The sequence below is a fragment of the Coregonus clupeaformis genome, chromosome 9 (assembly GCF_020615455.1).
Source record: "Coregonus clupeaformis isolate EN_2021a chromosome 9, ASM2061545v1, whole genome shotgun sequence".
Lineage (NCBI taxonomy): Eukaryota > Metazoa > Chordata > Actinopteri > Salmoniformes > Salmonidae > Coregonus > Coregonus clupeaformis.
Window position 1 is genome coordinate 36,529,273 of NC_059200.1, and position 27,475 is coordinate 36,556,747.

General features: G+C 42.1%; 2 protein-coding genes across 3 annotated transcripts; one reads left to right on the top strand and one right to left on the bottom strand.

Moving 5' to 3' along the window:
- Positions 1-133: 133 nt before the first annotated feature.
- LOC121573923 (replication factor C subunit 2) lies at positions 134-13,631 on the bottom strand. The gene is made up of 11 exons (XM_041886326.2): positions 13,466-13,631; positions 8,998-9,067; positions 8,859-8,900; positions 8,610-8,716; positions 5,821-5,922; positions 5,633-5,733; positions 5,340-5,497; positions 3,209-3,274; positions 3,011-3,091; positions 2,712-2,825; positions 134-354 (listed from the first exon to the last, which is right to left on the bottom strand). The coding sequence occupies exons 1-11, from the start codon at positions 13,573-13,575 to the stop codon at positions 244-246; spliced, it is 1,062 nt and encodes a 353-aa protein (XP_041742260.1). The 5' UTR covers positions 13,576-13,631; the 3' UTR covers positions 134-243.
- Positions 13,632-13,670: 39 nt separating this feature from the next.
- On the top strand, positions 13,671-26,571 carry LOC121573925 (E3 ubiquitin-protein ligase rififylin). 2 transcript variants are annotated; one of them, XM_041886327.2, is made up of 7 exons: positions 13,671-13,847; positions 16,727-16,905; positions 22,912-23,049; positions 23,402-23,725; positions 24,019-24,229; positions 24,428-24,451; positions 24,719-26,571. In XM_041886327.2, the coding sequence occupies exons 2-7, from the start codon at positions 16,735-16,737 to the stop codon at positions 24,898-24,900; spliced, it is 1,050 nt and encodes a 349-aa protein (XP_041742261.1). In that variant the 5' UTR covers positions 13,671-13,847; positions 16,727-16,734; the 3' UTR covers positions 24,901-26,571. The 2 variants fall into 2 exon arrangements, with proteins under 2 accessions (XP_041742261.1, XP_041742262.1); XM_041886328.2 differs by lacking the exon at positions 13,671-13,847 and adding an exon at positions 14,807-14,943.
- Positions 26,572-27,475: the final 904 nt, after the last annotated feature.

Sequence of the window (27,475 nt, forward strand, 5' to 3'; positions counted from 1 at the left end):
GACAGACAGACGGGAGGAGAGACAGACAGGAGGGAGGGAGGAGAGACAGACAGACGGGAGGAGAGACAGACAGACGGGAGGGAGGAGAGAGACAGAAGGGAGGGAGGAGAGACAGACAGAAGGGAGGGAGGGAGGAGAGACAGACAGGAGGGAGGGAGGAGAGAGACAGAAGGGAGGGAGGAGAGACAGACAGGAGGGAGGAGAGACAGTGCTGAGATGACGGGTGGAAGCATGGGTGCGGTGTTAGCTGGGATCAGGGGTGGCCGTCTTGCTGCACAGTCGACCCAGGAGGCCTGCCATCTGCAGTAGTGAGTTCACGCCCTCCGCCACCTTCATGTGGGTGTATCCTATCTCCTGAGAAAAGGAACAATACCAAGTAAACAAGGAGAGCGATGCCGAGGCAAAATTGATTAATATTATGGTGTGGCTTACTTTCCTATGCCAAGTTTGGCACTTTTCTGCCATTCTGTTATACCCAACTAAGATGAGGAACATGAGGAAACATAGAAAAGGATCTGACATAACCAGACATGTACATAATGTACAGTGAGCAACAAAAGTATTGGGACAGTTGTTGGTTTTGGCTCTATACTCCAGCACTTTGGATTTGAGGTTAAAGTGCAGACTGTCAGCTTTAATTTGAGGGTATTTTCATTCATATTGGGTGAACCGTTTAGAAATTACAGCACTTTTTGTACATAGTCGCCCCATTTTAGGGGAGAAATTCACTTGTCTATTAAAGTAGTAAAAAGTTCAGTATTTGGTCCCACATACATCAAGCTTGTGACTCTACAATTTGTTGGATGCATTTGCTGTTTGTGTTTCAGATTACTTTGTGCCCAATAGAAATGAATGGTAAATGTATTGTCTCATTTCGGAATCACTTATTGTAAATAAGAATTGAATGTTTCTAAACACTTTACATTAATGTGGATGCTACCATGATTACAGATAATCCTGAATGAAATGTGAATAATGATGAGTGAGAAAGATGCACAAATACAGTGGGGAAAAAAAGTATTTAGTCAGCCACCAATTGTGCAAGTTCTCCCACTTAAAAAGATAAGAGAGGCCTGTAATTTTCATCATAGGTACACGTCAACTATGACAGACAAAATGAGAAAAAAAAATCCAGAAAATCACATTGTAGGATTTCTAATGAATTTATTTGCAAATTATGGTGGAAAATAAGTATTTGGTCAATAACTAAAGTTTCTCAATACTTTTATATACCCTTTGTTGGCAATGACACAGGTCAAACGTTTTCTGTAAGTCTTCACAAGGTTTTCACACACTGTTGCTGGTATTTTGGCCCATTCCTCCATGCAGATCTCCTCTAGAGCAGTGATGTTTTAGGGCTGTCGCTGGGCAACACGGACTTTCAACTCCCTCCAAAGATTTTCTATGGGGATGAGATCTGGAGACTGGCTAGGCCACTCCAGGACCTTGAAATGCTTCTTACGAAGCCACTCCTTCGTTGCCCGGGCGGTGTGTTTGGGATCATTGTCATGCTGAAAGACCCAGCCACGTTTCATCTTCAATGTCCTTGCTGATGGAAGGAGGTTTTCACTCAAAATCTCACGATACATGGCCCCATTCATTCTTTCCTTTACACGGATCAGTCGTCCTGTTCCCTTTGCAGAAAAACAGCCCCAAAGCATGATGTTTCCACCCCCATGCTTCACAGTAGGTATGGTGTTCTTTGGATGCAACTCAGCATTCTTTGTCCTCCAAACACGACGAGTTGAGTTTTTACTAAAAAGTTCTATTTTGGTTTCATCTGACCATATGACATTCTCCCAATCCTCTTCTGGATCATCCAAATGCACTCTAGCAAACTTCAGACGGGCCTGGACATGTACTGGCTTAAGCAGGGGGACACATCTGGCACTGCAGGATTTGAGTCCCTGGCGGCGTAGTGTGTTACTAATGGTAGGCTTTGTTACTTTGGTCCCAGCTCTCTGCAGGTCATTCACTAGGTCCCCCCGTGTGGTTCTGTGATTTTTGCTCACCGTTCTTGTGATCATTTTGACCCCACGGGGTGAGATCTTACGTGGAGCCCCAGATCGAGGGAGATTATCAGTGGTCTTGTATGTCTTCCATTTCCTAATAGTTGCTCCCACTGTTGATTTCTTCAAACCAAGCTGCTTACCTATTGCAGATTCAGTCTTCCCAGCCTGGTGCAGGTCTACAATGTTGTTTCTGGTGTCCTTTGACGCTCTTTGGTCTTGGCCATAGTGGAGTTTGGAGTGTGACTGTTTGAGGTTGTGGAGAGGTGTATTTTATACTGATAACAAGTTCAAACATGGCTTCCATTAATACAGGTAACGAGTGGAGGACATAGGAGCCTCTTAAAGAAGAAGTTACAGGTCTGTGAGAGCCAGAAATCTTGCTTGTTTCTAGGTGACCAAATACTTATTTTCCACCATAATTTGCAAATAAATTCATAAAAAATCCTACAATGTGATTTTCTGGATTTTTTTTTCTCAATTTGTCTGTCATAGTTGACGTGTACCTATGATGAAAATTACAGGCCTCTCATCTTTTTAAGTGGGAGAACTTGCACAATTGGTGGCTGACTAAATACTTTTTTTCCCCACTGTATCATACTCCCAAGACATGCTAACCTCTCACCATACAATAACAGGGGAGATTAGCATTTTATTTTTGAGCTCACTGTACAACTGCAAATGTTTTACCATGTCTCTTACCTTGATGAACTCCAACTTGAGATACTCAGGCATCTGGAAAGTCTTACAAACTCTGAAGATGTTACCGATTATGTCCTCAGGGGAGTAACCCAGGGCCCACAGCTGATCAATAATCTAAGGGAGAGGTACACATTAATATTATCAGCTATATGATTATACTATATATTATAAACTGAGCAGTTATTGATCACTTTAATTAAGAACCATGTTTAAAGGCTAGAGAAATAAGTGTTATTCATTGACAGGAATATAATTATACCTATTCTGTCTTGATTGTTATTGAAAGTGGATTGCAATACCTTGTAAGCCTCATCTATGTTGGCGTTGACACAGTGTTCCAGCATGCTTTTCACCAACAGCGGGTGTGGCTCATCGCACACCTGAACAAAAACCAACAATGCTTTACTCGTCTTTCCTTTGAAACAGACCTACGCATTGTCAATTTCTTCTTCCTTCTAAAATGACTGAAAAAGACAGGTTAGGTAACAGAACCGTACCTTGAACACATTTTCGCTGTTGATGTAGCCAAAACCAGAATTTGTGGATTGTAGGTTATTCAGTGCCTGATGATGCAAAAAAAAGACAGCTCAAGTTATATATATAGTTTCACACATCTCAGCCAAACTTGAATTGGCCCCCCAGAAAGTACAGCCACTATGAGGAGCCATGGATCAGGGTTTCCGTTAGGAAAATGTGGCGCTGGACAACGTGACCGGGAAGGTTTTAATTTACCGGCCATTTGAAATTTACCGGACTCATTAGGGCGTCCACCCACTGTGCTCAGAATGACAGAAATCACATTTAGATTATGGTAATTCATCTTAACATCCTTTAATGAAGCAGCTAATAAAATGTCATTTTCAAACATTTGCCAAAATGCATTTCGCAGGAAAACACCATCCTCAACAGCGCACCTTATGCAAGCGGTTCCATATGTGACAGATGAAAATCTCCATTAGAAACTTAGAAAGAGGGGGACTCTAAAGATGCAACAACTAGGATGGGTTGCTAATATGACTACGATTGTGCCTTTGGCTTCTGGACGAAAGAAAGTTATGAAAACCAATAGAACAGGAGAGAAATGCTGGTTTCAATGGCATATGAGGAAGTCAATAAAATAATTGCCTCCACGTTTCTATGGTCGGATTGAAGCAAGGTAAGACATGCCTCATAATATGAAGTAAAACGTTCAGGTTTCAATCAATTAAGTATACATTTTCAAAATGCATACTGCCTCCAGCTCAAGTTGTAAAGTGGTGGGTGATGTGCTGATATCCTGCCTACCGTTGCCTATGCACCTGAATGGTGAATGGGAGGCGCGCTTCAATTACCAGTTGGGAAAGAAAAATAGTAGCTATTTAATCGTGGTCATCAAAACTGTTTTTAACATACATTTAGAATTGTTGCGCAATAACGGGGCTGATAAAAGCATGTTTCACTCCAGCACCTAAAACCCTCACAAACCTTTACAGATGCACAATGGAGAGCATTCTGTCGGGCTGTATCACCACCTGGTACGGCAACTGCACCGCCTGCAACCGCAGGGCTCTCCAGAGGGTGGTGCGGTCTGCCGAACGCATTACCGGGGGCAAACTACCCGCCCTCCAGGACACCTACAGCACCCGATGTCACAGGAAGGCCAAAAATATCATCAAGGACATCAACCACCCGAGCCACTGCCTGTTCACCACGCTATCATCCAGAAGGCGAGGTCAGTACAGGTGCATCAAAGCTGGGACCGAGAGAATGAAAAACAGCTTCTATCTCAAGGCCATCAGACTGTTAAATAGCCATCACTAGCACAGAGGCTGCTGCTGCCTATTTGAAAATCACTGGCCACTTTAAGAAATGGAACACTAGTCACTCTAATAATGTTTACATTACATATCTTGCACTACTCATCTCATATGTATATACTGTATTCTATTCTATAATATTATACTGTGTCTTAGTCCATGCCACTCTGTCATTGCTTGTCCATATATGTATATATTCTTAAATTCCATTCCCTACTAGATTTGTGTGTATTGGGTATATGTTGTGAAATTGTTCGATATTACTTGTTAGATATTACTGCACTGACGGAGCTAGAAGCACAAGCATTTCACTACACCCGCTATAACATCTGCTAAACACGTGTATGTGACAAATAACATTTGATTTGAAAAAAGCAGCAAGGAGCTGAGGCGCTGCAGCTCTAGTGCTTTCTGACAAGTGATATTCCGCTCTGTATGCTGTCCGTGTGTGATAAATAAGATGCATGACAACTAACGAAAATAAACACGCCCCAATTTAATTCTGCCAAATGTTGCTTATTAATCAATTGACCGATAAGCTTGACAGTGAAATGTATTTACATTGACTGATATTTCCATCAATGAATAAAAAGCATTATTTTGCAATGGGGTTGTTTTTTTCTCCTGGTCAATTTGTCCGGCAACAAGCCGCAAACCCTCCCATGGATAGATATAGTGTTCAACAAACTTGATATTTTAAATGGGTAACTTGTTGACACCAAAACTTCCTAAGTCATTCCCAATCTAGTCGTAATGGGAACAAGAACGCTATTCTCATGGAACCTTTAGTGTCAACATGGAGGATTGGAGGACAGTTGGCCCTTTTCCCAACCTGTCTCATGTCTCCCTGGGCAGTGAAGATGATGGCCTCCAGGCCGTCGTTGCTGGTGACCAGGTTCTCCCTCTCCACTACCTCCAGCAGACGCATCATGATCTGCTCGTCCCTCAGCTTGGTGTAGCGAAGGACCGCACAACGTGACTGGATGGGCTCTATGAAGGAGGGGGCACAGCAACATGGAGGACCATCAGGACAGAGAAAAGACAAGTTGGTTTTGTAATGTGACCATCGCTTACATTTGGGTCCCTATTCAATACGACAGCATCATTGTATTGTAGGACCCTCACCGATGATCTTGTCGGAGGCGTTGCACGCCAGAGCGAAGCGTGTGGTTTTAGAGTAGATCTCCATGGTCCTCCTCAAGGCCTGCTGGGCTCCGTCTGTCATGCTGGAGACACAAGCACAGCCTTTACAGACACAGCCATTATAGGTACACTAGATCAGCTTAGCTGTCATGACCCTCAGTGGGTCTTACCTGTCAGCCTCATCCAGGATGATGATCTTGTGTCTGCCTTTAGGGAGGGTGACTTTTTGCTGGGCAAACATCTTGATCTTGTTTCGAACTACATCGATGCCTCTGAGGAAGATTGATGACAATGTGTTAGTGTAGGCTTCACTTTCTAAAGCAACAATGTGATTTTAACACAAAATGCGGCTCCTGGAATCACAGGTGCACTTAAAGGAAAGACTCGCCCATTTATTTTATTTTATATCGTATTTGTGCATCCCTATGTAAGAATGCTGTTCATCAACTATAGCTCAGCCTTCAACACCATTGTGCCCACCAAGCTCATCACTAAGCTCAGGTCCCTGGGTCTGAACCCCTCCCTGTGCAACTGGATCCTGGACTTCCTGACGGGCCGGCCCCAAGTGGTGAAGGTAGGCAACAACACCTCCACCAAGCTGATTCTCAACATGGGGGCGCGTGCCCAGCTGCCTGCTATACTCCCTGTTCACCCATGACTGTGTGGCCACGCACGTCTCCAACTCAAATCATCAAGTTTGCTGACGACACAACAGTGGTAGGCCTGGCTGATTACCAACGACAAAACAGCCTACAGGGAGGAGGTGAGTGCTTTGGCGGAGTGCTGCCAGGAAAATAACCTCTCCCTCAACGACAACAAAAAGGAAGGAGCTGATCGTGGACCATCCACATCCACGGGGCCTCAGTGGAGAGCGTCAAAAGCTTCAAGTTCCACGGCGTGCATATCACTGACGAACTGAAATGGTCCCTTCACACAGATAGTGAAGAAGGTACAACAGCGCCAATTCCGCTTGGCCCCTAAGACCCTCACGACCTCTAGCAAGGCACTATTGAGAGCATCCTGTCGGGCTGTATCGCCGCCTGGTACGGCAATTGCACCGTCCGCAACTGCAGGGCTCTCCAGAGGGTGGTGCGGTCAGCCCAACGCATCGTCAGGGGCACACTGCCTGCCCTCCAGGACATCTACAGCACCCAGTGTCACAGGAAGGCCAAGAAGATCATCAAGGACCCCAGCCACCCAAGTCTAGGCCTGTTCACCCCACTACCATCTAGAAAGTAGAGACAGTACAGGTGCATCAAAGCTGTGACCGAGGCTATCTCCAGGCCATCAATTTGTTAAACAGTCACCACTAGCCGGCCTCCGCCCAGTGTGCCCTGCCCTGAACTTCAGACACTGTCACTACACAGCTACCACCCGGTACTCTACCCTGCACCTTAGAGACCGCAGCCCTATGTACAAAGTCATTGAACACTGGTCTCATTAATAATGTTTACATACTGTTTTACCCACTTTATTTGTATACTGTATTCAAGTCATGGCTCATCCTATATACCTACTGCTATACACACACCCTTTCTATTCACATAATGTCCATACACACCATTCACATACACTGAATGCACAAAACATTGGGAACACATTCCTAATCTTGAGTTGCACCCCCTTTTGCCCTCAGAACAGCCTACATTTGTCAGGGCATGGACTCTACAAGGTGTTGAAAGCATTTCACAGGGATGTTGGCCCATGTTGACTCCAATGCTTCCCAGTTGGCTGGATGTCCTTTGGGTGGTGGACCATTCTTGTTACACACGGGAAACTGTTGAGCATGAAAAACCCAGCAGCGTTGCAGTTCTTGACACAAACCGGTGCGCCTGGCACCTGCTACCATACTCCGTTCAAAGGCACTTACATTTTTTGTCTTGCCCATTCACCCTCTGAATGACAGACATACACAATCCATGTCTAAATTGTCTCAAGGCTTAAAAATAATTATTTAACCTGTCTCCTCCACTTCATCTACACTGATTGAAGTGGATTTAACAAGTGACATCAATAAGGGATCATAGCTTTCACCTGGATTCATCTGGTCAGTCTGTCATGAAAAGGTCCTTAAGCTAATTCCTGCAGTTCCATCCATTTTGCTATGGGGTTTTGTACTGTGTATTTATATACTGTATTCTCGAAAGCTCATTCTAATATTTCTACTACTCTACATTGCATTTTAGTTACACTGTTTATACACACACACCGCATATTTATTGATATACTGGATTTTTGACATGGCTCACTAATATATTTATTTAATTTAACTAGGCAAGCCAGTTAAGAACAAATTCTTATTTACAATGACGGCCTATATATACCGCTGTACATATAATTCCTAGTAAATCTTGTGTAAATTCATTCGGTGTAGATACGTATAGATTGCATTTGGATTACTGTTACAGTGCTATTTGTGTTGTTGATTGGATTCGTTCGGACATTTATTTTAACTTTTTGGATTATATGTGCATTGTTTTGTATTGCTAGGTATTCATTTTTGATTGATAGGATTTATTTAAGCCCATATAGGATTACAAGACACTACTAGCACTAGTATTAGTACTACACTGTTGGAGCTAGAAACACAAGCATTTCGCTGCACCTGAGATAACATCTGCAAATCTATGTACGCGACCAATACACTTTGATTTGATCTCTGAGCGATGTTCTATTGATTCCCGGGGTCATTTCATGGTTTTACGTGTATCAGCTATTCGCCGTTCAACCAGGCAGAAATACAGCTAGTATAATGATGAAAAACGCACCATCCCGGCTGTATTTCTGCCTGCTTGAACCGAGAATAGCTCAGATACACATAAAAACATGAAATGACCCCTGGAATATATAGAACATCGCTCAGATGTGCACAAATACGATATAACATTCAAAATGGGTGAATCTTTCCTTTAAGTATGCCAGTGTGACATTTTTCATGGCAGACATCACTTGCTCTCACCTGTCATTGGAAGCATTCAGTTCCAGGACAGCATCTTTCATGGCTGGGCCTAGAAGAGCTCGCGCCAAACACAGAATACTGGTGGTCTTTCCTGTACCGGGGGGACCCTAAAATAACAATAGTTATGTTTAAAAAGAGGTCCCATATGAAAGATGGCATAACTTGCATACAATTACTCCGCTGCACCAACATGTCAGTTTGTAATATCAAATAGTTATGATGAAAGAATGAATTGTGTCAGTCACTCACTGCAATAATGATGTTGGGTACATTTCCCTCTCTGGCAAACACCTGTAAGAGAGAAGGGAAAAACAAATCATACAGTTGGCTATTATTTAGCAAGAAATGTATTGAAACTATGTAACTTAAAATATTGAGGATACTTTACCTCCAATCTGCTAACAGTCTCCTCGTTGCCTACTATTTCGTTCAACTTAAATGGTCTGTATTTTTCAACCCTGTGAGACATTCAGAACAAGCATAGCTATCAGCAACATTATGTCCCAACAGACTCGCTTAGTTGCCACCAAAGCTAATCAACAAGCAATTCATAGTGATTTACACAATTACTTGCACTAGTAGCGCTAGCTGTTGCTCCAATGAAATGCTTAGAACATAACATTACATAGCTAACTTTAGCTATCTGGTTAATTTTTGAGAGGCATGCAGAATCGGTTTGTTTTCATAGCTAATATTAATTACATAGCTATTAGCTAGCTACAATGCTAGGATCTTAGGTGGTGGAACTAAGACTTGAAACGTGAAGTTAATCGATCCCCGTCGAGGGAAGAGCTGATTTTTTGTATATGACAGTAAAACATTTTTATGATGACTATAACATTTGTTGGCACCTTCAATTCTTGCACATTTTCTCATAATAAGTGTATTTCAACACGGCTGCTCAGGCAAATTTGCCGAACTGCTAAACTTGGAACCAATCAGAACTCCCCTACATACCCCTTGTGATGAAGGCAGCCAATGGCCTGCTTCTATCTACAATGTAAACAGCCGCTTGTGAAAACACAAGCTGCTTTCTAAACAGAAACACCGATTGCTAGCTAGCTCCCAGACTGAAATAAGATAAATATTTGTTTGAGTGCACTTGAAATATGCAGCATGCAATACGAATTGTCTTGATCATATGAAGAGGTAATTCCGTTGACCATTTAGCCAATTTCATGAAAGTTAGCCAATGTTACAGACTAGTAGCTATTGTGAATGTCAATTTGTGTTTCATTAGCCATCGCTCTATCAGTGAATTAAATGGTTGAGTCATGTTTTGGCATGATTATACGTCTCATTTCAAGTAGCTAGCTGCAGGCTTAAAGAAACATTCAATCATATACTTTGCATAGAAACCCAAATAAAAGCATGTAGATAGATGCATGCTAGAATGGAGGTTTAAAAACGACAGCTGCATATGCATATCAGTCAATACATATGGTATAGCCTAGAAATATAACATATCTTGCAATCCAATCTTCGTTTGATTTCTAAACCAGATTAGTTCTCAAATAGCAGCTGCCCAATACCATCGTGGGCATGCATAATGTTGGATGCATTGGAATATAAGGTATGGAGAATGATAAAGAGCCTGTAGGATTATATACTGTAAAAGCAGTTGGGAAATGAATGTTTTAGTTTCAAATACTAAATGTTCAGTGAAATGTGAGTATATTTAAGTGGTGTCGATCAGGGTTTCCCGACCTCCCCTCCCCGGGTGCACGTTTTGGTTTTTGCCCTAGCATTACACAGCTGATTCAAATAATCAAAGCTTGATGGCGAGTTGGTTATTTGCATCAGCTGTGTAGTGCTAGGGCAAAAACCAAAACGTGCACCCAGGGAGGGCCCCAGGACAGAGTTTGGGAAACCCTGGTTTATATTATTAACTTTCCTACTAACCTTCTAAAAGTTAACGGTACGTGCCAAAATCTTGCCAATCCATTCATTATTCTACTAACTATGACTGAGTGTGAGACATGTTTTCCGTAATGCATGTTTCATGCATATACATACAAATGCATCTACGAACAAAGACCACCATCACAAATAGTATTTCACCATTTATTGAGTGCAGAGACAAATAGCAAAATGTGTCTCAGACAGTATTTGAAGTCTCTAAATATAGTGTAGCCAACCAATCAATCAATTGTCGTAGAGGGCACAATCTTACAATGTTGCAGTCCAGAAATGAGAACTTTATGATCTATGCCAAAAGCCTAGGCCTCTGATGGAGCCTGTCATCAACACATGCTCTAGGAGCTTGTGTGTGCCCAGGTCCCATAGGCATATCGAAAGGATTCCACCCTGGTCACCAATGTAGTTCACCGATGTAGAGAAAGACTTACATTACATTTGAGTCATTTAGCAGACGCTCTTATCCAGAGCGATTTACAGGTGGAACTAAGGCACAGACAGATGTTTCACCTAGTTGGCTTGGGGATTCGAAACAGGCAAATGCATGTGGTCTCAATGTTTAAATAGTGACGGCAGGGCTAGTTCAAACTGCAGTAGGATGGCTCTCTTCACAGGTGAATGAATCAGCCCATGCTTGGTGAATAGCACTTGGTTGATCTTTGGGAGTAGGATACGGGAGAGCTGAATAGATCATGTGAGACAAAAGTGAGAGACAAGAATGAATGAAAGAAATCATCACAGCAAAGGAAAGTAGTTTGTGAGCTAGAAAATGAACATCCTGACAGTCTGCTGCTCTGCAATAATCCTACTCCAACCATTGACAGGGATAATGTGGCATTTCATATTTGTCAGTATGAATGAAATGAGTGGGTCCTGCCTTGGTGACTGTAGTAGATTTACACTACTTGTCCTACAGATTTTTGTAGTCTTAAATTATTACTTGTAATAAACTGAAAGATAAAACGCTCCTTGTCCCGGAATGACATGCTAGCTAGTGATAAAGCTCTCTGCTCCCACTAGCTAGCAACACATCTACTTGTTGTAACTTGCAAGCTAGCTACATTATTAAATATAAAAACGCAACATGAAACAATTTCAAAGATTTTACTGAGTTTACAGTTCATATAAGGAAATCAGTCAATTTAAATAAATGTATTAGGCCCTAATCTATGGATTTCACATGACTGAGAATACAGATATGCATCTGTTGGTCACAGACACCTTAAAAATAAAAGGTAGGGGTGTGGACCAAAAAAAGTCAGTATCTGGTGTGACCACCATTTGCCTCATGCAGTGCGACATCTCCTTCGCATAGAGTTGATCAGGCTGTTGATTGTGGCCTGTGGAATGTTGTCCCACTCGTCAATGGCTGTACGAAGTTTCTGGATATTGGCGGGAACTGGAACACGCTATCGTACACGTCGATCCAGAGCATCCCAAACATGCTCAATGGGTGACATGTCTGGTGAGTATCCAGGCCATGGATGAACTGGGACATTTTCAGCTTCCAATAATTGTCTACAGATCCTTGCGACATGTGGCCGTGCATTATCATGCTGAAACATGAGGTGATGGCTACGGATGAACGGTACAGGATCTCGTCACGGTATCTCTGCATTCAAATTGCCATCGATAAAATGCAATTGTGTTCGTTGTCCGTAGCTTATGCCTGCCCATACCATAACCCCACCATGGGGCGCTCTGTTCACAACGTTGACATCAGCAAACCGCTCGCCCACACAACACCATACACGCTGTCTGTCATCTGCCCGGGGCAGTTGAAACCGGGATTCATCCGTGAAGAGGACACTTCTCCAGCAGCCATCGAAGGTGAGCATTTGCCCACTGAAGTCGGTTACGACGCCTAACTGCAGTCAGGACGACGAGCACGCAGATGAACTTCCCTGAGACTGTTTATTTCGTTGTGCTAACCCACAGTTTCATCAGCTGTCCGGGTGGCTTGTCTCAGACGATCCCACAGGTGAAGAAGCCGGATGTGGAGGTCCTGGGCTGGCGTGGTTACACGTGGTCTGCGGTTATGAAGCCGGTTGGACGTACTGAAATTCTCTAAAACGACGTTTGAATTAACATTCAATTCTCTGGCAACGGCTAGGGTGGACATTCCTGCAGTCAGCATGCCAATTGTACGCTCCCTCAAAACTTGAGATATCTGTGGCATTGTGTTGTGTGACAAAACTGCACATTTTAGAGTGGCCTTTTATTGTCCCCAACACAAGGTGCACCTGTGTAATGATCATGCTGTTTAATCAGCTTCTTGATATGCCACACCTGTCAGGTGGATGGATAATTTTGGCAATGGAGAAATACTCACTAACAGGGATGTAAACAGATTTGTGCACAACAGTTTAGAGAAATAAGCTTTTTGTGTGAATGGAAAATTTCTGGGATTTGTTATTTCAGCTCATGAAATATGGGACCAACACTTAACATGCTGCGTTTATATTTTTGTTCAGTGTAAATAGTTAATTACAAATAAATAAAAATGACCTACCTGATAGCAGTTTCTCGAGATGCCACCAGCTGTCTACTACCTTCGATATGGATAACGTGATTGGCAGACGTGATCAGCAGAGATACTACCATGGATATTACACGAGTTTTGATTGGTTTACAGTTTAGTAGTCGGTGGCGTTTGCCTGTCCAACTAGCGAACATAAAAACAAGTATTTTGAAAAGAATGCTAGAATTTACATTGCCAACAAACAGAAGTGTTTAGAATAAATAAATATACACAATATGTAAAAACCATCTCTTCCCTCGACAGAGCTCGAAAACTAAAATAGCTAACGTTAGCTTGATCCTGCCCACCACCTATCTGTACTCAAATAACCATTAGCACTACTAGCTAGCCGTGATGAGCCATTTGAGTCGGCTAATAAATACAAATATACTGCAACTAACTAGCTTTTAAACCTTACCATGGCAGCTCATATCCATTGCTAGACACTTTCGTAGTGGCCTCATCTTTCTTCAGTTGAACTTCTGTTTGAATTTGGTCAGAATCTGCCTCATTCATCGCCACGTCCATGTTTTCGGCTGCAGTTCTTCCCGCCACGACAGAAACCAAACTGCTGGCGCTAAACTGACGTCATTTCCTTGACGATGCGAGCCGTCCTCCATCAGTAGATTTTTTGCCAACCAGTTGTATGGCCAGACATCGAACAACACAGTGGACCAAACATACGCCAAAAACCTGGCTTTGAGACATCGCATGTGTGTGATTGATTCAACATTGATGCCAAACTGAACTCAGCAATACGAGATGGCCGTTACAAAGAGGATTTGCTCCGGGTCACCCAGGTAAGGTCGCTTGCGCATCACCGTGATCTGTCAAGCCAGTTTGAGTGAGGTATTTCAAAATCTCAGTTAGTTGTTGCATGGTGTCAATTCATGACAAAATGGAGGCATACCCCCAATATTTTTTCCAAGATGCCACCCCTAATTTTTGTCCCACGCTCTTGGCAAGGATCTGGGATATCCCATTCGAAATGGCTGGGTGTAATGAAACATCATGCAGCATCAGGACCATTCCTAAAGAGATGATCACACGCCCTTGCGTCATGCACAGGGATAGTTAAATGTAGGCTATGTATCTCTCTGTATTGTGCATGCACTTATGTATCTATTATTTTGGAATAAATACAAAAATCAAGTGATGATGGTTTGATTAGCATTTTGAAAAGTGCCTACTCACCACTGTCCAAGTTATTGTAGGCTTCACCACTACAGAGGCACATTGTAGTCTAATTAAAACAGCAATTATTATAGATTGTATTAAATCAACACCTGCTGTACAGTTTATTTAGCCTAAATCGATCCTAAGTGGGAGAGAAGTAGCCTACTGTATTTAGAAAATAGGCTAGGTAAGAAGCCTATAGGCCTATTCATTGTTGTGTTTTTAGAATATTTCATTTTAGTTTCTCTCAATAAGATGCCATGTACAACAGACACCGGTATATTCATTAGATTAATGTATGACGATTTCAATACAAAATAATGACGCGTTAATTGCCTTAAAATAATGATAGTCTACTAAAATATTTTTTCATTCTGAGCATGAACATTTTTAATTTGATTTACTAGTTCATTATTTTTGCCCTGATCCACCATTTCACAATTCGTAAGAACTACTAGACAGACTAGTTTGTGACTCACAGGTGCGCTGCTACTTTTTCTTGGTGCAATTTCAAATACCGGGCGTGTGCTTCTTGCAAGGTTGGCAACAGGAGTCGATGATAGGCTAAGCCGGGAGAGGAAGCGCTGGGGAGGGTTGCTGTGTTGGTTTCTTCCTGGAGTTTGCTGTTACCGAAAAGTCTCTTGGTTGCCTGCATTTCTCGTAGACTTTTCTAAATAGGCCACACGACAATTTTCTGTGCGTAGGCCTACCTGTCGACAGGTAAGAATTTTCACGTAATAAACTTGTCGACAGGTTTCTTTTAGAGAGCCACAGAGTTGATACATTGCTACAGTTCAGTTGGCAACCAACATACTGCATTTTCATACCAGGAATATAACTTCAACCTATTGCCAGAAACTTTAACTGCAGGCGCATCACCGTAACTTCCACATAAGTTTTAGCGTTAAGATCACAAATACAGGTAGTAAGGGTTGTAAATAAAATCCAGGAAGGGGGATTAAGTTGTAACAAGAGAGTAGGATCTATGATTAGAGGCAATGGGCCAAAGTATATTTTAATATGACAACATACTGTAGGCTTAGGCTACCATAGCTCTCGAAAACCCTTCTCCGTATGTAGGGTTTTCAGCTGTTGCATTCGCCCACTGTTGACTTCATGTGAACTACAATTCCGACAGTGTTTTAATGTTTAGAACGTTAATCATCGCGTTCAAACCGGGTTTAGAAACATGCTGATATGCCCCTTATCTTTCATATCAGCAAGAAATAATATTTCAAATAAAGATATACTTACTGTAGCAGTTTTGCACAGATCCACAGGCTGTGTGTGCCTCCATTTGTAGAACTACACGTTCTCCCCAGTTACCCTTATACACAGGTGTTCAGAACAAACTAGATAGCTAATTAGCACAGGCCTTCCGTCTGTCTTTCGTAAACAAGCGATGCAACATGGAGATATGTCCTTGTAGGAACCCTAACCCTATAAAGGTGTGGTGTCATTTAACTTTTTATTATTATTATTATGATTTCTCACTGATATGAAAGATACATTCGTTATGTTTTCAAACCCCTACTGCAAGCGATGCGTTTTAACGATCAGATCTAGGGCCAGGGATCTTAACAAAACGCCCCTGACCAGAAGATACTATCGTCAATAGGCGCTAAAGCAGTTAGCATCTATGAATTGGGTAAGGCTACAGTACATGTTGTACAGCAGCCTATACATACAGTGTAAAATGTAGCTATCAGCATTCACTCTCCTCACACATACGTTTTAACAGTTAAGAAGTCTCGATTTTCAGACTTCCCCATTTGGCCCCTTTTAACTGAGGGAGAGTCTCTGGCATTTTCCTGCATAATTCTAGCCCTGATAACAATGACACACAGCACCCTCATTGTTCCTGAACTCAGTTGGCCACAGATCTGATAATACATTTGTTCCTATTTGCTCCTACTGTGGTTCAGTTGAGCGTAGGAGAAAATTATAGGCCATTATGGAAACAGCTCTGAATGTAGCTAAGAGTTGTTGAAATTGTGAGGTTTTTCAGTGAATTCAAGTCTACAGGGTATCGGTTGCTTTCATTTCAGGTTGTGCTTTACTTAAAATTCTGAAATGATGGCTGAAGGTTTCTTAGCTCTGTCCTATTTGATTACAATAATTCCCTTGCACACCACTGATATAATCTCCTGCACTTGATTGCAGCAAAAGGAATGTAATACAAAGTCTTTATAATCTTGGGTTTGGCTGTTTGATTATATTATTTATTTAGAGAGTGAAGTATTGCCCCTTCAATGTTGATTGTTCCAAATACAAACAGTGCAGGTGTTACAGGATTGAATTACAGTATATGCATATCTACATAATTCATCTGAAAGCAATGCTACACTATTCTGCATTTCAATTTCCCTACTAGGCAACTCTGTTTTTCTATGCGCCTTTGTGATGTAAGTCCATAGAATTAGAATTAAGATTCTAATTCCATGTGCAAGTCTCTCCATGAGAAAGTGATGTAATTTCCTGTGTATGTATTTTGTGTGAACAGACAGGAGCATGTGGACATCCTGTTGTAGCTGGTCCTGTTTGGAACCCACCGCCACAGTGGATGAAAACGGCAGCTCATGGCGCCAGGCCTACACAAACTCGGGCAACAGCCAATCCCCGACCTCTCCCGAACATTTGTGCAAGGCCTGCGGGGGCCATTTTGACACCATCGCTATAAAGGTAAGAGGCACTGAACCAATGGGTAATACCCTGATTAATATTGTAAAGGAGGGCCGGCTGGCCAGCTCTCGTCTGGAATGTGGGTAGCAGAGTGAGACTTGAAACTCTGGAACAGCATAGACCCAAGAGGATTTGATAAAGATGTGCTGCTACAGACTCCAAAGTAACAGATTTCCTTGTCAACAGAGTTACTAGAATTTAGACTTCTATGATTCACAGATTCACGATATCAGTAACTGGGCCTGTACTAGTCAGTCTTAAAACACAGTGATGCTCACATTCTGGAATGTGCAATACAGCAGTGGACTACACTTCTAGAATAGAGACTGTATTTCTGAGTCAATCAAAGCAGGAAGTTGAGGGCTGTTTAAATCACTAGCAAATGTACGTTGGGGATTTCTCCTCCAACAGGCCTTGCCCTCCTGACATGTTTGCCTGCCAGTTGCCAAACACAAGCTCACCTGCAAAGTAAACAACAGCCACGTGTTTAATTGCCTGTTATATAACTTATTACTGTACTTACATCTAGGGCAGTCCCGGACTGAAAAAAATCTTGGTCGACCGAAAGCCGTCTGTTCTTTTGACCAATCGATTGGTCGAAATTTTGAAAGGTGTATTTTTCGATATGTATACACACCCTATGTGTTTTAATAAAATCAACTATATGCTTGTCTGATGCTGTTTGATGAAATAAGACACAAATTACTCAAGAGGGAGCCAGAGATCAAGATAACCAGAAGAGAAAAACCTGACCGACCATCCTCCTCCTGCTGGCTTTTGCAGATTCTGCCGTTACTCTCCTGAAGTTGCCGGTAATAGGCTACACGAGGAGTCAGCAATCTTTCTCATGTGGAATGCCAATTTATCTTACAATTTCTACCGATCTGCGTGCCACTTATGGTATTCATATGCAGCTTTTCGTGGAACAGTTTAATTGAATTTATAATAACACTTTCGAATCTCAAAATCATTGTCATGTGGTTAATCAAAATTCTATCAAAATCTAAATGAAAATGATAAACCTAAAAAGTATTGCCATTGCCAAATAAGTAAAAATAGCCTACATAAAGCCAACAAATAAAAACATTGCAGCCTGCAGGTAGAAAATATCCTGATAAAAATAAATATCCTATACAGTGCCTTGCAAAAGTATTCATCCCCCTTGGCGTTTTTTCTATTTTGTTGCATTACAACCTGTAATTTAAATTGATTTTTATTTGGATTTCATGTAATGGACATACACAAAATAGTCCAAATTGGTGAAGTGAAAAGAAAAAAATAACTTGTTTCAAAAAAAGAAATAAAGGAAAAGTGGTGCGTGCATATGTATTCACCTCCTTTGCTATGAAGACCAAAGAGCTCTCCAAACAGGTCAGGGACAAAGTTGTGGAGAAGTACAGATCAGGGTTGGGTTATAAAAAAATATCTTAAACTTTGAACATCCCACGGAGCACCATTTTAAATCCATTATAATTTTTTTTGAAAGAATATGGCACCACAACAAACCTGCCAAGAGAGGGCTGCCCACCAAAACTCATGGACCAGGCAAGGAGGGCATTCATCAGAGAGTCAACAAAGAGACCAAAGATAACCCTGAAGGAGCTGCAAAGCTCCACAGCGGAGATTGGCGTATCTGTCCATAGGACCACTTTAAGCCGTACACTCCACAGAGCTGGGCTTTACGGAAGAGTGACCAGAAAAAAAGCCATTGCTTAAAGAAAGAAATAAGCAAACACGTTTGGTGTTCGCCAAAAGGCATGTGGGAGACTCCCCAAACATATGGAAGAAGGTACTCTGGTCAGATGAGACTAAAATTGAGCTTTTTGGCCATCAAGGAAAACGCTATGTCTGGCGCAAACCCAACACCTCTCATCACCCCGAGAACACCATCACAACAGTGAAGCATGGTGGTGGCAGCATCATGCTGTGGGGATGTTTTTCATCGGCAGGGACTGGGAAACTGGTCAGAATTGAAGGAATGATGGATGGTGCTAAATACAGGGAAATTCTTGAGGGAAACCTGTTTCAGTCTTCCAGAGATTTGAGACTGGGACGGAGGTTCACCTTCCAGCAGGACAATGACCCTAAGCATACTGCTAAAGCAACACTTGAGTGGTTTAAGGGGAAACATTTAAATGTCTTGGAATGGTCTAGTCAAAGCCCAGACCTCAATTCAATTGAGAATCTGTGGTATGACTTAAAGATTGCTGTACACCAGCGGAACCCATCCAACTTGAAGGAACTGGAGCAGTTTTGCCTTGAAGAATGGGCCAAGCTTATAGAGACATACCCCAAGAGACTTGCAGCTGTAATTGCTGCAAAAGGTGGCTCTACAAAGTATTGACTTTGGGGGGGTGAATAGTTATGCACGCTCAAGTTTTCAGTTTTTTTGTCTTATTTCTTGTTTGTTTCACAATAAAAAAAAATATATTTTGCATCTTATATTTTAATTCTAGGTTGTAAGGCAACAACATATGGAAAAATGCCAAGGGGGGTGAATCCTTTCGCAAGCCACTGTAAATCACATTGGCTACACATGGCCTGTCTGCAACGAACTTGAAACATTGTATCAACTATCAACTTGGGTCCAGCCCGAAGCTCATGCTAGCAAACTTGCAACATTGTATAAAATATTTTGGGCCTTCAGAATTTCCTGCACCAGTGAGCTCGGGACAGACACAGCTGTCAGCTATTTTGTGCAAGGGATAAGAACTCATCAGGTAGACCTATTTTATGACGTTTCCACTCGATCAGAGCATGTCATTTTTCCCTTTCATGCCAAGGGGTTATCAAAAGGGAGAGCTGGAAAGATTTTTGAAATACATTGAGGAACTATTGTCATTCTCAATGGATTTAAAAACAGACTTCGTTTGCTTGCTGTTTGAGGTGAAGAAAACATTACTTTGAGTAGCTCCACAGCTCATTAGTGGTGGTGCGTTAAGCCAATCAGAAATACTATCACATCCCCAAATGGGAACACTTCTATGCCTACATTTGCTTGCAGTCCAGGCAGCCTATAGGCCTACTTCTATGTGTAATCAGGTGTGCGTCCTTACTCAACATTGACAGTAGCGCTCCAAACAAAAGACAGACTAAATTGACAAAACTCGTAAATGGAATGAAATAAACCAAAACTTGTTTCTCACAAGTGTAGCATAGGTTGTGGGTTCTGCAAACAACGTGTCCACTCTGACAATGAGAACAGTAAAAGACTGGAATAATAATATATTGAATGCATTAACAGAAATTACCATAACCAAACAAACATTGTAGATTAGGAATTAATGGTAAATGTAGGCTACTACTGGTGATATATGTCATGGGGAATTGATAGACACTAACAATCAAGGCAAACAATTCACTCAATTAAGTTATGAAACAATGAATGTGCACAAATTGGCAGGGAGAGTGCATTCTGGAGAGAGACGTGCATTTTAGCCACACTCCCCTTCTTCTTGGACTGTGCCATCGACGCGGCCTCCGCAATGGAATAGTCTCAGTGTCACGTTCGTTTATAGATAGGAAGGACCAAGGCGCAGCGTGATATGCGTACATGTTTATTTATATAGAATAAACACCACAACGACAAAATAACAAATGAAACGAAACGTGAAGTCCAAGGTAGCATACAAACAACATACCTACACGGAACAAGATCCCACAACCCACTAGTGCCAATAGGCTGCCTAAGTATGGTCCCCAATCAGAGACAACGAGCTACAGCTGCCTCTGATTGGGAACCACCCCGGCCAACATAGATCTACACATTCTAGATCTAAACATAGAAAATCAACATAGCAAAACACAACACAGAAAATACACACCCTGACTCAACAAATACGAGTCCCCTGAGTCAGGGCGTGACACTCAGCCTCCGCAATGGATTAGTGTCAGCCTCCGCAATGGATTAGTTCACTGAGATGGGCGCGAATCAGACAGGTGTCTCGTGTGCAATAAAATGTTTTATATATACACTACCGGTCAAACGTTTTAGAATACCAAGTCCATATTATGGTAAGAACAGCTCAAATAAGCAAAGAGAAACGACGGTCCATCATTACTTTAAGACATGAAGGTCAGTCAATATGGAACATTTCAAGAACTTTTAAAGTTTCTTCAAGTGCAGTCGCAAAAACCATCAAGCACTATGATGAAACTGGCTCTCATGAGGACCGCCACAGGAATGGAAGACCCAGAGTTACCTCTGCTGCAGAGGATAAGTTCATTAGAGTTACCAGCCTCAGAAATTGCAGCCCAAATAAATGCTTCACAGAGTTCAAGTAACAGACACATCTCAACATCAACTGTTCAGAGGAGACTGCGTGAATCAGGCCTTCATGGTCGATTTGCTGCAAAGAAACCACTACTAAAGGACACCAATAAGAAGAAGAGACTTGCTTGTTGGTGTTGGTGAACGGATGATCTCTGCATGTGTATTTCCCACCGTATAGCATGGAGGAGGAGATGTTATGGTGTGGGGGTGCTTTGCAGGTGACACTGTCTGTGACTTATTTAGAATTCAAGGCTCACTAAACCAGCATGGCTACCACAGCGTTCTGCAGCGATATGCCATCCCATCTGGTTTGGGCTTAGTGGGACTATCATTTGTTTTTCAACAGGACAATGACCCAACACACCTCCAGGCTGTGGTAAGGGCTATTTTACCAAGAAGGAGAGTGATTGAGTGCTGCATCAGATGACCTGGCCTCCACAATCCCCCGACCTCAACCAAATTGAGATGGTTTGGGATGAATCGGACCGCAGAGTGAAAGAAAAGCAGCCAACAAGTGCTCAGCATATGTGGGAACTCCTTCAAGACTGTTGGAAAAGCATTCCAGGTGAAGCTGGTTGAGAGAATGCAAAGGGTGGCTACTTTGAAGCGTACCAAATATAAAATATATATTGATTCGTTTAACACTTTTGGTTACTACATGATTCCATATGTGTTATTCATAGTTTTGATGTCTTCACTATTATTCTACAATGTAGAAAATATTACAAATAAAGAAAAACCCTTGAATGAGTAGGTGTTCTAAAACTTTTGACCGGTAGTGTATTTGCTACTGCTTGACAAAAAAAAATCTATCGACCAAATAATCGGCCAGTCGACTAATTGGGGTCAGCCCTACTTACATCACCAGTTTACATGGAACTGCCAGTTTACATGGAAGTAAGATCTCATCTTTGCTATACATTTGCCAAGAGCTGTGGGCCAGAGGTTACAATTATTTCTGTGAGAAGTGTTTGAATAAGTTTTAGTACAGTATAGATGCGGTAAAGAGGTCATTGGAACGCAGACCGTGGGGGATAGGAGGACGCCAGATTGGCATACATTCAACAAATCTGATCTGACAAAGTGAATATTCGTCAAATCCGTCAAGATTGATGGATTGTAACAGGCCCATAATGTGGTTACTAAAGTCCGATTTGGATATGTTGGCTGTTTTTGCTGCATAACATTTAGAAGTAGTCCATTTTCAGGTTTAGAAGAAGTGACTGGTAAATGCTAACTCCCGTTCGTATAAGCTGGTAGCATAGCTAGCATAGAGAAATTGGTGGTGGTAGTCAAAGTCGTATTTAACTGTAATGCAGTTGATTGGTGACGATGACATGAACATTTTATTGAGGTTGACAACCATACAAGCATTGTACTCTGATTTTTGACTCAACATAGTGTGAAATACACATACTGTATAAACAATAGCCTAAATGGAGGCTAATTTTGTTGGGGGGCAATGAGGAGATTCCGGATCTTTCCCCCATGCGTTTCCATGGCATTTCCATTGTTTTGGTCGAGTTCCGTTGACCTCTTTACCGCGTCTATGGCTAACACTTTTGATTCAACTTCTCAACAATAAGGTTCTAGTCTAGTGCTCAGCTGGAACAAAAGCCTGTGCGGTGTACACACACTGAGTGTTATTCTGTCGCAACCCTTAATGTGACCGTTCATTCCTTGGTAAGAGTTTCACCCTCACCGTGTCTTGTCCTCCCCTCTCTCTACCCCAGCATGTCTGTGTGGACTGCAAGAAGAACTTCTGTGGCAGCTGCTCGGTGCAGCTGGAGCCGCCACGCCCGCGCCTCTGCCACACATGTCAGCGCTTTCATGGAACCCTCTTCGACCGCGCCCAGTTGATGCGACTCAAGGTGTGCCGCTGCTCTTTTTTTGTTATATAAAAAAAATAGCCAAATAAGGACAAATGCATTAGGTTAAGCTACATGTCAAACTATATATATTGTAGCTAAGTCAGGTGAAAGCTGAAGCAGTAACACTTTTCATTCTGTTACTCTTATATCTGTGTAATAACACTTTAATTACTCTAGTTACTAAATTGTATTAAGATGTTGTCAAGATGACATGATGTTGTTACGTAAGTACTTTAGTAACTGCATTATACGTATAGTAATATAGTTGAGCTTTTTTTGTAATTACACAAGGAGTAGGAAAAATGTAAATAGTGTGCGTCAGATGAAATTCAACAATAACCCCAACAACTAGGTGCGGGAGCTGCGCGACTACCTCCACCTGCACGAGGTGCCCACCCAGACGTGCAGAGAAAAGGAGGAGCTGGTTGAGCTGGTCCTGGGCCAGCAGACCCCCAGCACGAGCAGAAGCAGTGAGACTGTATCCTCCCAGCCCGGGGCTCACAACAACATCCCCTCCTCAGACACACCGTCCCCTCCCCAGACACAGGGCCCTACTAGCCCCGACACATTGAGCCCAGAGCAGCCAGAACAATCAGCCCCTGAGGCAGAGCCGGAGTCAGAGCAGATCTCTGAGGAGGAGGATGATGAAGAAGAAGAGGAGGACGATGATGAAGAGGTAAACTCTAAGTTCAAGGTTTTGGAATAGATTTAATCAGTAGCTGTTCGATGGATGGATGCTTATGACCACCAAGGGGATAATGTCAGACAGCAGCAGAGACAGACGCAAAGACCAGACAAAATACAATGTTATTATGATTCATCAAGTTGTCCCTGTTTTTAATTTAGCAAACCACTGTTGTTGACAAACTCAAAGACGCAACAAAATATACACTGGCCAAACAAAAGTAAAACCAGACAAAATTCAAATTATTATTCTGACCCACCTCCATTGTTGTCCTGTTCCTGCAGTCATCGGACAGCGAGGAGACCCTGATGCCCGGCCGCAGGGCCTCTCTGTCTGACCTGAGCCGCGTGGAGGACATCGAGGGCCTGAGCGTGCGCCAGCTTAAGGAGATCTTGGCCCGCAACTTTGTCAACTACAAAGGCTGCTGCGAGAAGTGGGAGCTGATGGAGAGGGTCACCCGCCTCTACAATGACCAGAAGGACCTCCAGAACCTAGGTGAGCATTTCCAGGATGTGGTCCTGTGAGGCTCATTTGGTAAAAGCGCTAGCAATCCCAGGGAAGTGGATGCGATTTCCTGCTGGGGTCACATGTATTAAAAAGTATGCACTCACTGTAGGCTACTGTAAGTGTCTGCTAAATGGCGTATACTGTATTATATCTGGGGATGACTGATTTGTTGTTTCTTTTTTCCAGTTTCAAATACAAAAAATGAAGAAGGTAAGGGTCTTGTTTCAAGTTCAAAATACAAGAGAATCGTGATCAACAGCATTTTACTGCCAAAGGGCTGGAACACAATTTGAGAAACACTTGAAGTTCATGTAAATCAAGCACTGATCCGAAGTAAAAATGTGGTCCCACACTGCTGAAATGTATCCCGTTATGGGCAACCTGCCAAATATGAAACAATGAAAAATGACCCAAATAGAGTTATTTAGAACACACTCAATAGAGACCTCTCCTCTTTCCCCTGTCGTTGTGCCATAGACCCAGCGGCTCCCAAGAGCCAGGAGGAGAACATCTGTCGGATCTGCATGGACTCTCCCATTGACTGTGTGCTGCTGGAGTGCGGCCACATGGTCACCTGCAGCAAGTGTGGCAAGCGCATGAGCGAGTGCCCCATCTGCAGGCAGTACGTGGTACGGGCGGTGCACGTCTTCAGGTCCTGATGCATGGCCACAAGGAGGGACACAGTGGACAAAGGACAAAATGGCATTGCTGCCACTACTGCTCAGAGATGGTATATCTTACAAGAATACACTCTATAATGCACACTCTCACTCATTCAATCAGTCTTCCTCTTACTGGCATTCCAGAGAAATAACATGTCTCCACTTTTCTGGGTTCTCTGTTTTTCTACTCCACCTGAACCTATTATTTCTGCACTATCAGCATTTTACAAGAACTCAATATTTCAGTACAATAACTTTGTTGTTCAAAAGAGTTAGGTATCATGTATTCACATTGGTGCCAGTCAAACACCAAACTATATTGGCACTTTGCATGGGAGGGCAGCAGTACCTTTTCAAATACTGAGGTTATTGGGTAGAGATCATGTTTCTTTCAACCCCACACACAGGCAAGGTTATATTGCATTTTTCTGTCTTTGCATTTGTGTGCATGGAGAAACACAACTAAGTTCCATAGCTGAGAAACAGAGGGCCTTACTAGAGAGGGCATCGAATAACAAGCAATGTGCTCACTCAAAAGTATTTGTTCTAGCAATGAATGAAATGCTGAATCCTGGTAAGAGAGGGAACATGTTAGGCTACTCTGTTCATATCAATAGCAAAACAGACAGAGTGGCCAGAATGGTGCTATTTGACCAGTGATGAACAACACTCATAACAAAACAGAGAGAATGGCCAAAATGGTGCTACTTGACCAATGGTAAGCAACACTCAGGGCCCCATTTTGACCTTGCAAATAAGCGGCATTAGTGTGTGTAATTTGTGCATTAGGTGCCGCACGGAATACTTGAAGTGATAAGGTCTGTTTTGCGCCCTCCAATTGTCACACTCCGAGTTCATTACCTGCAACCCAGCTGTTCTTTTAATTGGTTTTGTGGTCCAGAGAGCTATCTTGAGGTTGCAGTGCACTTGCTAAGCATAGAACCCAGGCCTTATCTGTCTTATTGGCTATCCTTCAGACACAGAGCTGTGTGATGGTTTAAACACAAGTGTCTGCTTGTAGCTCACTGAAAGTATTTGAGGAGGGTCAAGGAGGGGATAATGCTTGGTTTAATTCGCCCTTTTATGGTCAAACTACTCTTTAACTTGCAGATATTGTATAAAAACAGGAACAGAACACATATTGACTTGACAGTAATAGACAGTTAATAGTTCTGTAAATGAGCCACAATGGGGACATTTTCTGAAATGTAAACCATACACAGTAGATATGCATTTTTTTAAATTCTCTGTATATCATAAATTGTTTGCTGTTGTTTGAAGTTGGTTCCATGACCTTACCCCAAATTAGGTTTGGGGTGAAGAGAACTGACCTCGTTTAGCAGAATGTCTCCATTCCAAGGCTCTCACAACCTCTCTCTTATCAGCAAGTGCCCCAGAACAGAGTGCTCATTGACTTAGCTGACGTAGTGTACTGAATGCACTCATTTCCTAATGGCAAGTTGATGAACTGTTTTAACTACTAGTTTATCAGAACATCACAGTTTTCTGCAAATTTACTTTGTTTGTGGGGGTGTTTTTAAAGCTAGAATCCTTAATTGAACCAATAACAAAGCGACACCCTGCCTCTGTTTCAGTATAAAGCTGAGGGATGGGCCTGGAGAAATGTAACCACTCTCAGATTCATAGACAGAGCTAAGGACTGACCATCCATGATATCAAAGTTATAGTTTTAACCATGTTTTGAGGCTATACAGTGTTTGTTTACATTTACATTGTTTACAAACATTGAAGTAAAACAAGCTTATATTTTGGGTTCTCATGGGGTACGACAAGTTAAACTAAGCTCATGAAGCATTTATAAGTTATATTCTTCAAGAATCAATGGGTATATAATATTCATTAAATGGATGTAGCAACTAAGGATTCTAGCTTTAAGGAGGATCTGGGTTAATTCTATTCCAACTCTAGGCAATTCAGTAAATGGATTGAGATTGAATTTATATGAAATTAGAGGCAATTACAATGCATTTCTCAAATTGCCTGGAATTGAAATGGTTTGGCAGCCTTCTCTGCAACTAATGTTGATTGAACATGTTGTTTTAAAATCATACAGAAACATAACGGTTCACTTTTAAATGGTCTTTCTACTGTACATCTTGTTTTATAGCTAATGAATGTACCATAAAACTGCTCATATGAGGAAAATGCACTTATACTAATTCATGTGTCTGTTTTAGGGAATGCATATCTGCTGGGATAAACTCCGTTTATCCCAGATACTTGGTCTGCCTGAACTGAATGTAACTGGTTTAAGTTGTTTACAATAACAAAACCATTTCTTACTGTGACTGCCAAATTGCCAATATCGCAAATAGATTTTACACTGGTCCGTTTGATATGTCTGTTGTCAATAACTATGCTAATATCATGCAAGAACAATATGAATCATCTCACATGTGTAGTTTGCAGAGAGCAGGTGAAATAAGATATGTCAGTGTCGTGAGACTAGATCTGGATCTTTTCACAAACATCTCGTCACCCATCTTGTTTTTACCCTGGACATCAGTTTATACAAGCCAGGCCATCAGTCAAGTCACTCCTTCTCTCTGAG

Coding starts and splice junctions, on each gene's coding strand:
- LOC121573923 (XM_041886326.2), bottom strand. CDS start 13,575: ATGGACGTGGCGATGAATGAGGCAGATTCTGACCAAATTCAAACAGAA. Junction 8,901..8,997: donor AGACTGTTAGCAGATTGGAG/GTAAAGTATCCT, acceptor TCTCTCTTACAG/GTGTTTGCCAGAGAGGGAAA. Junction 5,734..5,820: donor ATCCTGGATGAGGCTGACAG/GTAAGACCCACT, acceptor TTGTGTCTCCAG/CATGACAGACGGAGCCCAGC.
- LOC121573925 (XM_041886327.2), top strand. CDS start 16,735: ATGTGGACATCCTGTTGTAGCTGGTCCTGTTTGGAACCCACCGCCACA. Junction 16,906..22,911: donor TTGACACCATCGCTATAAAG/GTAAGAGGCACT, acceptor TCTCTACCCCAG/CATGTCTGTGTGGACTGCAA. Junction 24,452..24,718: donor AAATACAAAAAATGAAGAAG/GTAAGGGTCTTG, acceptor GTTGTGCCATAG/ACCCAGCGGCTCCCAAGAGC.